Source organism: Protomyctophum parallelum, assembly GCF_964188405.1.
Source record: "Protomyctophum parallelum genome assembly, chromosome: 11".
Classification (NCBI taxonomy): Eukaryota; Metazoa; Chordata; class Actinopteri; order Myctophiformes; family Myctophidae; genus Protomyctophum; species Protomyctophum parallelum.
In genome coordinates, this window is record NC_139707.1 from 12535788 (window position 1) to 12548639 (window position 12852).

General features: G+C 41.8%; 1 protein-coding gene across 2 annotated transcripts in view; it reads right to left on the reverse strand.

Annotated features, from left to right (window-relative positions):
• Positions 1 to 11904, reverse strand: part of LOC310867339 (protein EOLA1) — a 388860-nt gene extending 376956 nt beyond the window's left edge. The window contains exons 1-4 of one of the 2 annotated variants that reach the window (XR_014570000.1): positions 11791 to 11904; positions 10179 to 10382; positions 9721 to 9766; positions 8188 to 8503 (exon numbers count right to left, since the gene is read on the reverse strand). Coding sequence is in view for 1 of the 2 variants with exons in the window: in XM_083777305.1 (XP_083633431.1) it covers positions 8292 to 8503; positions 9721 to 9766; positions 10179 to 10382; positions 11791 to 11802 (474 nt within the window). In the remaining variant the exon portion in view is untranslated. Of the gene's footprint in view, positions 1 to 7279; positions 8504 to 9720; positions 9767 to 10178; positions 10383 to 11790 lie in introns of those variants that run through there. The other variant, XM_083777305.1, reaches the window with a different exon arrangement.
• Positions 11905 to 12852: the final 948 nt, after the last annotated feature.

The window sequence follows — 12852 nt, forward strand, 5'->3', positions numbered from 1 at the left end:
CTTTTTGATGGTGCTTTTGGAGATTACAATTCACAATGGCCCCTTTTCCACCGGTTGGTTCCCAATGGGAACCAGTTCAGTTCTTTTTGGTTTTTAGTCCATGAGCCAGAGTTCCAAAATTGGCACGTTAATTATGAATTGAGTGTGCAAAACCATACCTATATTAGATTGTTATCACCATGAAACTTCTAAAGTTGAGTGCTTACACGAAGACAATGATTTATTGTAATACAAATTTTAAATATGCAAATGAGGCATTATGTAGGAAAATATGCAAAATAATCGAAAATATGAAAAAGCTACTACTGTGGAAGCGTTATCGTGTATTATTTTACTTGTATTGATCCTATAAACAATTTAATATAGGTCTAGTTTTTCCCACCAATTTTGGAGCTCTGGCTCGAACAAAAATAACTGAACCGGTTCCCATTGGGAACCAACCGGTGGAAATGGGGTCAATGTAGGCATTAGGCATGGCGTTGTGGATCTAGAGCGACTTACAGCTAGGGATGGAGCTCGAAACCCGATACCCGGAAAAAAGCTTTGGGCTTATCAAGCATGTTAACGAGCATAGCGGCCCCATGAAATCATGTTTAATTAAACAATCAAGACAAGAGGCGATCAAGAGATCAATCAAATCACTTAATGCACAAATGAATAGTTTTTTTATTGTTAGGCAAAAAATATTATCATCCTTTGGTCATCCTCATTTAATTTTACATGGTGGTCACTGGTCATCCACAAACTCACAGTCACAACACAAATAGAAAAAGATACTGGTTCTGTTCAGAATGTATTGTCGTCTCCCGTCTCTCCACAAAATAATAGAAAATGCTTGACAGTGGGCTCGATAAGAACGCCGGCTCGATAAGCCTGATCGATACGGTAAACTCCATTCACACTTTGTATAATTCAGCTTACTGTGCAGACACATGCTAGAACTTTTTACTTTGAAATGTTATGTAGTTTCTGAGTTATTTAACTTAATCGCCCAATGCATTCTTAATGGCAATTATCTTCTGACAGAACAGTCTGTGTATTTGCATAATGGGCCCTGATTGGTGGCCCAAAACTTGGTGGGAAAGTCCTTCTTTTATTTCTGGCTTCCAGGCCAGTTGGAAAAGGGCACACTGAGAGGTGGTAAGAGTATGTTAAATTGGACATTTTCATTGTAAAAGGTTAGCTGGACAGGGTTGTTTCAGACATAATCCCCAACCGTTACATCTCAGGAAACAGGGGGAGAGAGCGCCGTCTCCCGATGGTCCTCCAGCACCTTGATGACATGGGACTTGAACCTGCCAACTGAGCCAAGGCACCTTTGGGCATTCAGCAGATGTCTCCTGGTGCTTTTGAGTTTTTATTTTTTATTCAAGCCTTGAAAAATTCAAATTACTGCAGCATTGAGCTGTAGGAGGAAAGGGACTTGAACATGGAATGTCTGTACTGAAAGCCTGATCATTAGACCACTGGGCCATCAGTCAGAGACTCTCAGCCAAAGTCTCCTGGTCATTTTGAAGTGATCTTTTGTTCGTTAGCCTTCAGTTAGTAAAGTTAATATAACAGAATCACATTAATCAGATGTTTCTTATCGCTGTTGAGGTCTTCTTTTGTATGTTAGTGTAACAGCCGGGAATCGTGGTCTCCCACGTGGAAAGCCAACATCTTAACCACTACGACAATTAGAGTTTTGTGGTTGTCAGGCTGAGGCTGTGAGCCACTGCTAGAATAGCAGTAAATGAAGCTCAATAACTAGCATTAAACTTCATGAAGAGTGGGATTTGAACATTAACTCTCTGTGCTGATCAACCCCTACTACACCATCACTCAGTAACAACTGCCTCTTCGTACTGTTGAAGCAATCTTTCGTATGTTAGCAAAGTTGAAAGAATCGAGAGTTGAACATAGAATCACTTTGATCAGATGCTTTGAGTGCTGTTTTGTATGTTAGTGTGTCACACTTTGTCCTAGTGTGAAAGTAGTGTGGGCCCACAAATGGCACTGAACCAGCTCAAAAATAGTGAAAAGTACTGAAAAACCAAGTCTTTTGATGCACAATCAATACGTTTTTTATTCATCTTGCAGAGTTCACATGAAAGGGTTGTTCCAACAAACAGCATACAAAAAGAAGTACTATATACAGCTCTGCACCCTGTGCAATCCTACATTGATTGCCCGCAGTGGCAGGTGCTCCTTATAAAGGCTAGGCCCCTCCCATGGACCAAACCAACCCTGGATTGATCCCACAATCATACCGGTGCAATTGATTCCACAATCATACCGGTGCAATTGATTCCACAATCATACCAGTATACCAGTGCATTCCCAATGTCCAGAGACATCACAATTCATAACATATTTTAGTGTCACATAATACTATAAATTATCCATATAATATGATTAAAGAGTTCTCTAAACAAACCCTCCCACTGTTGGCATGTTCCCCATACCCCACAGTAGTTGCTCCCTTCAATGAAGTCAACAATCAATTATCAATCAACAAATACACAATAAATAATGTCAAACTAAACTCATTTTCTGCAAATTCAAACTCCAGTCTCAGGTGCTATTTACACGAGGATGGTGTTCATATAAAACGTCAAAATAAAGTATCGTTTGCTGCTGTCATTTAGACGAGAACCGTGTTCTCAGGAGGTGAAAACGCAACAAAGTGAAACTGCCTCCCAGAGTGCAAATCTTTGAGAACGCCGTATCCTATGGTCTCCATATAAACAGGCAAAACGGTGAATCCGCAAAACTTATGACTTATGACAAAACTTATGACATCATGGCTCACGTTGGCTCACAGTTTATTACATTGATGCAGAGCAATATCATTATGATATATTAATGGAGTTCCTGAACAAGCCTCCCTCCTCGCCTACAAAGTGCTGCTCATCAGCGATGTTGAATGTAAAACCATGATGTAAATAAAAAGCCTTGTGATAGACGGCAGCCGCGGCAGCAACGTTTATTTAATAAATATATATAATCCCTTGGCGCGCCCAGAGCAGTGTTGCGCCGCTTGCGTCTTCTTCTTGTGTGGGTGACCTGTCTATTTGGCAGCCCGTTATCGCCACCTAGCGACAGTATAGCATAATAGCACATTATATCATAACTTGTGCGTTCTCGTGTAAAGGGTAAGAAAAAATGAGAACGCAACGGGACTTTGACGTGTTATATGGAGATGGTCGCCGTCTAAAAGAGGCCTCAGTCTCAACTGCCACATAGTGTAACACCCAGGAATCAAACACAGGTCCCCTGCACTGAAGGCCAACATCTTAACCACTAAGCCAAAGCAACTGCCTATGGCTCAGGGGAGATATGAGACTTTTGAGGTCATCAGGCTGAGGCTGTGAGCCACTGCTATGCAATAGCCTTCAGTTAATACACCTCTACATGTTCAGATCCCTGTTCTCCTATAGCTTAATGCTGGAGTGTTTCAACTTTGCTAACTGAGGGCTAACACACACAATTACTAGTTGATGTTCACTGTGTGTCTGACTGATGGTGCAATGGTCTAATGATCAATCTCTCTGTACGGACATTCCATGTTCAAGTCCCATTGCTCCTATATAGCACACTGCTCGAGTACTTTGAACTTTTCAAGGCTTGAATAAAAAATAAAAACTCAAAAGCACCAGGAGACATCTGCTGTATGCCCTAAGGTGCCTTGGCTCAATGGTGTGGTGCGCTTCATCGGTTGCCTCTGCTACTGACAGTTCACAGTTGGCAGGTTCAAGTCCTCAAGGTGCTGGAGCGGTAGCCTGGTTAATAAACCAGACTAATATCGCACGGATCCGCGGGATATTAGTCTGGGGAGGCTCAGCTTGGATTTCATTTCCAGGGAAACATTTTCTCTTTGACGCAATTGGTCAGAGCTACTGTCAGTCAAACGTCTCAAGCATTGAACGTCACTGTACCAAAGCCCGCCCATATTGCATACCGTGTCCCTATTGGAGGCCACATTCTCTGGAGTAGGAAATGGGCGTAAAATTGAGCCTCTCCAGACCGAAATCCGCCGGTAGGCAATTTCTTTTTGCCAACGGCTGATTCGGTCTGGTTTATTAACCAGGCTACTGGAGCGGACCATCGGGAGACGGTGCTCTCTCCCCCTGTTTCCTGAAAAGTAACAGTTGGGGGTTATGTTTGAAAGAACCCTACAAATACGTTAGGTTACGTAATTTGCTGGGACGGTGCATACGCATCAAAAGTGCCTGGACGGTGCATACGCGTCCTGGGTGAAACTAGTGCTTGCGCAAGTAATAATGTGTTTATGTTTGACACATGCTGCATGGACGCGCGTCACCATGGCAACCGCCGTCGCCGATGGCTGTTTGCTTAACGATTTTGACTGCGACGGCGTCATAGCCGCCGTACTTCCACATAGCGTCACCGATCTGAAACAGTCATTGCTTAAAGTCCCTACTCGAAGAGCTGTTGCCACTCCAGGAAGACAGAAAAGTCCCGCCTGGCCAATGGGGAACGTCGGGTGATCAGGCCTATTCACACCCACAGGACGGTGGCCCACGAAGGAAATCTTCTGCGGAGGACAATTGCCAAACAGTAACATGTCCAAGGAAACTCATAATAAGCAGTATACTGATTATTATATTATATAGATATTACTACAAATCGAACACAAGAATAACTAGAACTGCACTTTGTCGAGTGCCTACTTGCACACAAGAAGGCCTAGTGCGCAAGCAGAGCGTGCAAGTACTGTAAACCGCTACAAACTTTCAAATCAGCCTCTCAGAACATTTGCAATATTGAAATATTAGGTTTAGCCATTTGCTACGTACCTTGCTTTTGGAGGAAAAAAAGTAGTATTGTGAAGTATGGTAATGATTACTTATGCCTGTTATGGCAGTGGTGTCAGATTACATACATGTATATAGGGGCATTACCTTTAATCCACCCGACACTGAAACATGTCATCATTACGTCACCATCGTAAACCAATTATACCCCGATTATACCCTGGCATTGGTACATATCTTCATCACGTCATGGGACATACGTCTGCAGGGTCTGCTTCCGTATGTACCGTACCAGCATATGACGTCATATCATATGCTGCTAAGGGACATACACATCCATCGTAGCACCTGACTGATAATATTACTTGCACGCTCTGCTTGCGCAAGTAATTATACATACAGCCACAGGCTATCACACTGTACACAAACAAAATGTGTCCATTGCAAAGACTATACACACCATTATAATGTTCTTATTTTGATCATAAGACCCAATACTGAATGTCAGTCTCCAGGTTTAATTAGGACACTAATTCACTACAACACTATGACAAATTAGGATTGCACTAGTAGGCTACTTAGTGGTGCTCCAATGTTTTATTTCCAAGGACCCCTGAAGGGACCACTTCACTACTTGTCAACCTATCTTCATATAATCGGACCTCACTAATGATCATGATAAAATAGCAAAAAAAAATTCCTACTCTGAGTCTGTGTCTCATAGGAGGGCTTTGGGCAGTTCAGAAACCCGTCCACCATTGACATCATCGATGGGGAATCCAAGCTAATACAATCAGCAGGCTTTCTATTCCTGAAAAGTTGCAATGTGAAAATGGAAGCCATCGTTATCACGATAATACAAATCTAAATATTTGTAAAAATATATATTGTTTTAAAATAAATCTGCCTAACGATGATGTCACTTCATGGTGGACGGGATTCTGAACTACCCACAGCGCTTCTATGAGACAGGCAGAGTAGGAAATAAATTGTGGTATTTTATCATGAACATTAGTGAGGACTAATTATATGAAGATAGGTTGAAAAGTGGTGAGTGGTCCTTAAACTCTGAGTGTACAAATGGAACCAAATGTAAGGGTCCAGATGGTTCCATTTGTACACTCTCAGAGTTACATACCTGTTATTGTCATTCAGGGCTATCTCTAGATGGGTTTCTGCTAATACTCATTCTGTGTGTCCTCGGCAAACATGGAATGGTGACAAAAAATGTCCACCATGCGATGGCCCTTGCAAACAACCACAATGTGAATTATGATGTTGGGCCAATAAGTATTTATAATAGAAACCTTTTGTTGGCACTTCACCAAAATCCATAATAATAATAATAATCTAGAAATGTTTTTTTTTTTTCAATAATAACAATATCAAGGCTGTGTTCTCCAAATAGGTTCAACGATATATTGTACTTATTTAACCCTAGAACACTAAATATATTTTTGTCACACCATTACTAAACACAGGTATATTTTACCCAATGTAAAATATTCCATAAAAATATATATTTCTCATCAAAATACATTGAAGTACAGCAAAACATGGCAACTTGAGGTACCCTTCTTTAATATTTCATCATGACTTTTCACAAAAAAAAGGTAATCGAGCTGGGTACTTCTCCTTTGTCTCTCTGGCTTTTTTAGTAAACAGAAATCCCTACAAGATAAACAAGTAAAATAAACTGATGAAACAATGCCATTTGCAGACAACATCGGAATTGGAAGCTGATGAATTTGGACCCACCGTTTCTGAACAAATAGAAATGATAGCAGCGATAAGATAGGAGCCAAGGAATGCAGCAATACGAACAAGACTACATGCAATATGCACAATAAGAGGGTCTGTTTGGGGTACGAACAGCTGCAAAGCCGCTGGCTGACCTAAAGTGGCACTGTTGAGCAGCCTGCACCGCTCGGTTCACAACCTCACACAGGTGTGATTTTCCTTATTGCTTGGCACCGTCTTATCGCTGCTTGCAGCTATATTTTTTAGTTACTCTTATGTTTTTGCTTTTAAACAGTTTCCGTGCCGGGAATGGATTACTCCAGGTTAATGTCGCTGCCGTATCGGACATACCCGCCTTTTGTTTTATGTGTTTAATCCGCCGTAATGTAATGAATCAAAAGAAAATCCGTCTTCGTCGCGGAGTATGAGACTGGATGCCTTCGCTGTGATGACGAAACCGGAAATCGTCACATGCTGTGGGCTGCTAGGGCTTCTGGGAAATTGAGGCCAATGGAAATGCATTGGGTGCAACGCCTCATTGAAACCAATCTTGTGTGCGTCTTCCGGGTGCACCAAGATGGTGGATGCTACACACAGATCATAACAAACCACGGGAGCTTTTTTTTGATGGATTTTCGCGGATTAAAAGCCCAAATAATTCAGCGTATGCTCTAAAGGTAATACAACAATCTCGGCAGTGAAGGGGGGTTGATTAAAATGCGGGTTAATCGTAAAAAACAGTCAAACTGTTAAAAAGGGACAGGACACCCACAATCACATTTTCTTAGATTTTAACGAAATACTTTGTGTCATTTGTGCCGATAGGGAGCAAAGATATAGTAGGCCTACAATTCTCTCATAGGCTTCTGGTTTAACAGCTTTCTGCTGTTTCTGTGTGTTTCCAGGTTTCTGGGCGAAAGGAAATATGTGACTAAATTTGTCATATGAAAGCAGGGAATCATAGCTTCAAATTGACATATTGGTTGTTCAGTTTGAGCCACCAGTTTTGGAGATATGGCTTATAGAGTAATGTCTTGCAGAGAAACAGAGAAACAGGCTTGAAAGGTTCAATTCTGTGGACTCAACATTACTATAAACTAATTTTGGATAAAAAAGAAGGTTTTCTCCTCTGGTGAAAAGCTGTAGTTTGCAGGATGGCAGACCCTCAGTCAAATCTGGTCACATATATTAGGCGCCGCTCGTTACATTTTACATACTGTACATACAGTACATGCGTTCGATTTCTGCGACGTGACGTAGGCAGATCTAATGAATATTAGCTTGTTTCAGCGTAGTAACAGTTCAGCAACTACAGACTAAATAAAATGGAAATAAATGAGAACTGCGTGAGAATTTTGATCTCATTTCTTCTGGAGGAAAATGGACATTCAACATTCGAGCAAGAATCGTGCAGCACTAGCGTGCGTGCATGGGTCAGTCAGCCAGCGTGTGTGTGTCTGTGCGTGCGTCAGTCAGTCAGTCACTCAGTCAGCAGGGGTGTGTGTGTGTGTGTGTGCGTCAGTGAGCAGCCTCGGAAACCCTGACGTTTTTATTTCCACTTCAATTCGGCATAGAGTAGTGCAAACGTCGCTCACTCTCTGCTGATTTCTGATCGTCTGCACCTTTGTTAAATTGACACACACGCACACACGTACACATGTGTACACACACACACACACACACACACACACACACACACACACACACACACCTCTCTAATTAATTAGTCTCATGTCCAGCAGCTGCGCATAGTTGCTGCCTATGCTGTAAAAAGCATAGGTGAGTTCCAGTCTAGTCAGCCAGCAGCTGTGTGGGTATGTCCACGGTCCACAGGTCCTTGTGTCCACGGCTGTACACCGGGGCCCTCAGCCATCGGGGATTGGACAGACGGGTCAGGTGTTTCTCCTCCAGGCCAATCAGAAGGGCGGATCGCTCCAGGGCCATTAGCTCCTCCTCCGGCAGGGAGGCGGGGCACTGCCAAGTCCGGCCCACGTCCACCAGGCCTTTAACGAGTTGGAACACAAACACACACGACGCTGTTTCTCCAGGAACAAACGGCAGGCAGTGTTCATTTCGTCGACTAAAACTATGACGAAAAATGTTCGTCGACTACCTTTTTTCCACTGACGAAAACTAAATGGAAACTAAATGAAAACTAAGCTACGATGGCTAAAACTAAGACTAAATATATTGACAATTTCGTCACCAAATAAACACTAGACTAAAATGTTAGGAAGGGACTAGTGGACAAGAGATCCAGTATTTTTGTACAATTGGTTGCATGCTGAAAATAGCCGATCTACAAGCTACACTTGCTGAAACGCATTTTTCATTACGACGGCATCAAGGCCTGAACACAGCCATCAAACAGAAATGTTTGGTCAAACCATGTGACTTCTATTGGAAATTCATTGGGGCGGCCATTACTCACAGACAAGACACAAGACACGGACAAGGTGTCTTTTAAATACATATTTTAGTGTGCCGATTAACGCTCAGGCCGCCAGCATTTATTGATAATGATTGATATAATTCACGCCAGCATTTTTCCCTGTTCAGCGCTTATTTTGAAGAGCCAAAACTCCAAACTGGATGTTATGATCTCATGTTAGGGGTGTGTGACGATGCAACATAAGTACATGTTTGCCGCAGGTTCTGCTAGTACATGATGCAGAAGGATCACAGCGTCGGCTCCCGGCCGTGGAACAAAGCTTGTTTTGACCAAAAATGCCATCTGGGACAAAGAAAAGGAGATACAGGTGATTGATGTAGATCTACGCTAATGGCGGACTAAGCGTTAAGTTTCAAATGAGCAATTACACACTGTCTGGATGTCATCTTGCATGAGATTAAAAACGAAGTATAGTACTGTAATCAAAGCCAACTGTTTTTGGAGGAACGCGCAGCGATGGGAATCGAACTTCTTCTTCTTCGGCCCGTGCTGCGTCATCACGCAGCATGTTTTCGTTCAAAGGAAGTCATTCAAATTGGCTTTTTATCCCACTCTGGGCGGGAACCTCTTTTGGTGTTGGAATGGTTCATTCAATATCATTCGAATAAACCAAAAGCTTGTGAGCTTGTAGATCGGCTATTTCTTGGCTTATTACATTGATAAAAGTTATCGGTGTAATTTAGGTGGTGCCGTGGATGAAAAGTAATTTGCAGGTGTGCGTGCCCCGACTCTGCCGAGACCTTTGAGAGCCGCAGCGTTAGTTCGTACCTGCCACCACGCCGCGGCCGAACCTCTCCCCGGACTCCAGCAGCTCCTGTATGCAGGGATGGAGCTCGTTAGTTTCCCATTGATAACGAGCACCTGATCGATCAGGCTTATCGAGCCGGGTTCTAATCGAGCCCACTATCGAGTATTTCCTATTATTTTTGGAAAGACGGGAGACATTCTGAACAGAGCCGGTATCTTTTACTAAGGCCTTCAAGTTCAAATACAGTACTTTTCTAACAGAAGGAAGGTAATTGACCGTTTTACTTTTGGAAAATAATATCATCATGGGCGGATATGCTCGATAACAGGCTTGATAAACCCAAAGCTTATTTATACCGGGTACTCGATAAGCCAAACGCTTATTGATACCGGGTACTCGATAAGCCCAAAGCTTATTGATACCGGATACCGGGTACTCGATAAGCTTGTTATCGGCTTTTTTCGAGCTCCATCCCTACCTGGATGTGGGCGTGGTCCATGCCCAGGGCGTCGGCCATCAGTGTCGTCCAATCGTCACGCCCCTCCCAGTCCCGCTGGGCCACGTGCACGGCCAGCGTGCCGCCGTGCACGCCGCTCAACACGGGCCGCCAGCGCGTCTCCACCGTCTTCACGCCGCTCAGGACCAGACCGGCGTACGGCTGACGGAACGACAGACACGGAACCTGGAGAACACAACGGGACATTGATCAACACATTTAGACCTGACAGCAGACACATACAGTCCTACATGTCCCGACCCAAACACTGAGGAGGTAAAGTAAACATGTTTATAATGTGCCACGAAAAATAGATTCCAATTGCTTGTTATTTTTGTGTCGATGAGGTATGTCATATGTGTCCAACTGTCCATACATGATCGCCTCGTTCGGAGAAACAAAATATATCTCTCTCCCTCCACAGAAGCACAGTGATGCCTGATTTATTCTTCGTCGTACACGTGTTCCATGCTGAAAATAGCTGATCTACAAGCTCACAACGCGTTGCGTCCACAACGGGAAGAACCGAGACCCTTCACAATAAAAGCATGCAGCTTTCACAAGTTGGCCCATAATAAAGGAAAGGAAAATTATTAAGAATTCGGTGGCATTTCACATTGCAAAAGAGCTATTTTTTCCCCAAAATGTAAAAAAATAAAATATAATAAGGAATTAATTTGGATAATGGTGTAAAAGTTGTCATTTTATTAAGCCCCACAGGTTTTTTTATTCAATAAAGTCTGCGGTTCTATATGGCTATGGGCTTCGTCAGTAATTTAAAAACAAACAAAACTAAAAAAAGAAAAACGAGCCCATGCACGTATCAATCACAATATATTAAACCAGTGGTTCTCAACCAGTGGTCCGGGGACCACCAGTGGTCCTTGAGGGGGTTCCATGTGGTCCCCATGAGCTAAATGATGGAGAGTTGGTAACCAAATGGACCTTTAGGATAACTCTTGAGTGTAAAATGACCCGTACGGGTCCATTTGGTGTCATTTGATGCTCTCAGAAGTTCTATTTTTGTTAAACATCTGCATTACTTAATTTACAAGACGTAGACCTACACAATTAGAGAATTCAACGACAACAATTAAATATTAAAAGTTTTGGATCTGAGAGGCTATAAATAAATGTAATGGTGGTCCGTGGCTCAAAAGCCCAATAAATAATGGGCCATGAAATGAAAAGGGTTGAAAACCTGCACTGTATTAAACAGTTATAATATGTCCAGGTTCATGTCTTATTGACACAAACTAAATTTGTGGGTTTCATTTAGTCATTCAACTCCGTCAACTCCTGTTAAAAATAACAGAGCTACGATATCTATCATAATCATACAGCATAATGAAGAATATTGATTGATTGTTATTATATATATATATATATATATATATATATATATATATATATATATATATATATATATATATATATATATATATATATATATTCACATTATGTGGAATGGTAGCTACTTCAAACGAAAGCTACAATAACAAGTCAATAAACGATCGGACTCCCTGCCCCTGCTGGCGCGATTGATTACATGAAATAGATTTAAGCACGGCCAACATGTAAAAATAAGACTCACCTGGATGAACATTTAGTGGATTTCAATGTAACATTATGTTCATGGAAGGAACCAGAAGAAACAAAACAACCAGAGCTGATCTGAAGTGCCGCTTTGTGCTGTTTGGACTTTGGCTGTTTGGACTGTTGCCAGGTTGTGTTCGACGAGAGAAATAAGCAAACCATGTCTGTAAAACCATGTCCCCCAGAAAAGCAAGTCAGGCTGTAATATCTAGATTGTAGGCTATTTGAAAATAGCAGATCTACAAGCTCACAACGCGTCGCATCGGCTATTTTGACAAAAAAAAGAAGAAAAAGTGACAATGTGGAATATTAACATATGTTTATGTTCATGTTCATTGCAATGCCATTGCAATATGTCATTGGTCATGATATTTGCATATAAATATAAACAATTCAGACAACTTCAAAATCTCTGGACTCTGATCATTGTTGTGATCATTAGAATGTCTAGAACATGTTTTATTTATTATTGTGAAAGATATCCCCCAAATGTAAATTATGAATTTATTATTTTAATTGTATTATTATTATTATTATTATAAACACAATTAGCTTTATTTTTATTTTATTTTTTTACATAATTTCCTCTACAAAGTAGGCCTACTAGTAGTACAAGTAGTAGTAAGGTTGAAACCTCTTTTTTGCAGGTTTGTGGTCTGGGGTCCTTTTGCACAATTGTGCCAATAGGCACAATATGTTTAGAGCAGTTTTTGGCCGGGGACCCCCGGAGATGCTTTGGCAGTGTCTCGGGACCCCTGCCCCACCCCCTCCCGACCGCCAATATAATTTGACTGCTACAATAATCTTAATAATAGAGACAATACACTATAAATAAATACTGAAACCAGATCATCATTAGGGAAGGTGTATATGTGTACTAGACGTCTATATGTAAACTCTTCATTTCCATTTTCCAGCCATTCAGTTGCAAAACAAATATATATATGTTTTTTAAATACTTTGGGGACACCCCAAAATAATTTGGCGACCCCCAGAGGGGTCGCGACCCACGAGTTGAGAACCCATGGTTTAGAGTGTACATTCTGGGGGTTCTGACATG